Genomic DNA, 474 nt, shown 5'->3' with positions numbered 1-474 from the left:
TCTTCATTCCAAGTATCTACCTGTATGCACGCCCATTCACCCCATTCTCCATGGACAAGGCTGTGTCCATCAGCCACACAGTCATGACGCCCATGCTCAACCCCATGATCTACACTCTGAGGAACCAGGAGATGCAGGCAGCAGTGAAGAGATTAGGGAAGCGCTGGTTGGTTTGTAAAAAGGAGTGATGATGAGTCGTTTGTTTCTTTTTAATCTTATTTTCCTTTTGGGAAAGTGAAGAAAGCTACTGTATCTTCTGTCTTGTAGATATATTGTGAGAGTGGTAGAAGTGAATTAATTTTTAACTAAGCAATATAGATTTTTAATAAAACAAACAATCATTTTTGTTTGTGATGGATTGTTCTAACACTCCCATGATATTAAGAAATGTTCACATGGTCCCCAGAAGCCATACTCGTTCTTAACTTTTTGGAAGTCAGTTTCTTATCATGAAGCCATTTCTCTAACAAAGAT

General features: G+C 38.8%; 1 protein-coding gene across 1 annotated transcript in view; it reads left to right on the top strand.

Moving 5' to 3' along the window:
- LOC102811560 (olfactory receptor 4D2-like) overlaps positions 1-188 on the top strand; it is a 964-nt gene extending 776 nt beyond the window's left edge. Inside the window, exon 2 of the mRNA XM_006833640.1 lies at positions 60-188. Coding sequence (XP_006833703.1) covers positions 60-188 — 129 coding nt within the window. The remainder of the gene's footprint in view (positions 1-59) is intronic.
- The last annotated feature ends 286 nt before the right edge of the window (positions 189-474 follow it).

Source organism: Chrysochloris asiatica, unplaced genomic scaffold (assembly GCF_000296735.1).
Source record: "Chrysochloris asiatica unplaced genomic scaffold, ChrAsi1.0 scaffold00007, whole genome shotgun sequence".
Lineage (NCBI taxonomy): Eukaryota > Metazoa > Chordata > Mammalia > Afrosoricida > Chrysochloridae > Chrysochloris > Chrysochloris asiatica.
The sequence above is the reverse complement of the archived record's forward strand: the minus strand, read 5'-3'. Positions and strand labels throughout refer to the sequence as shown.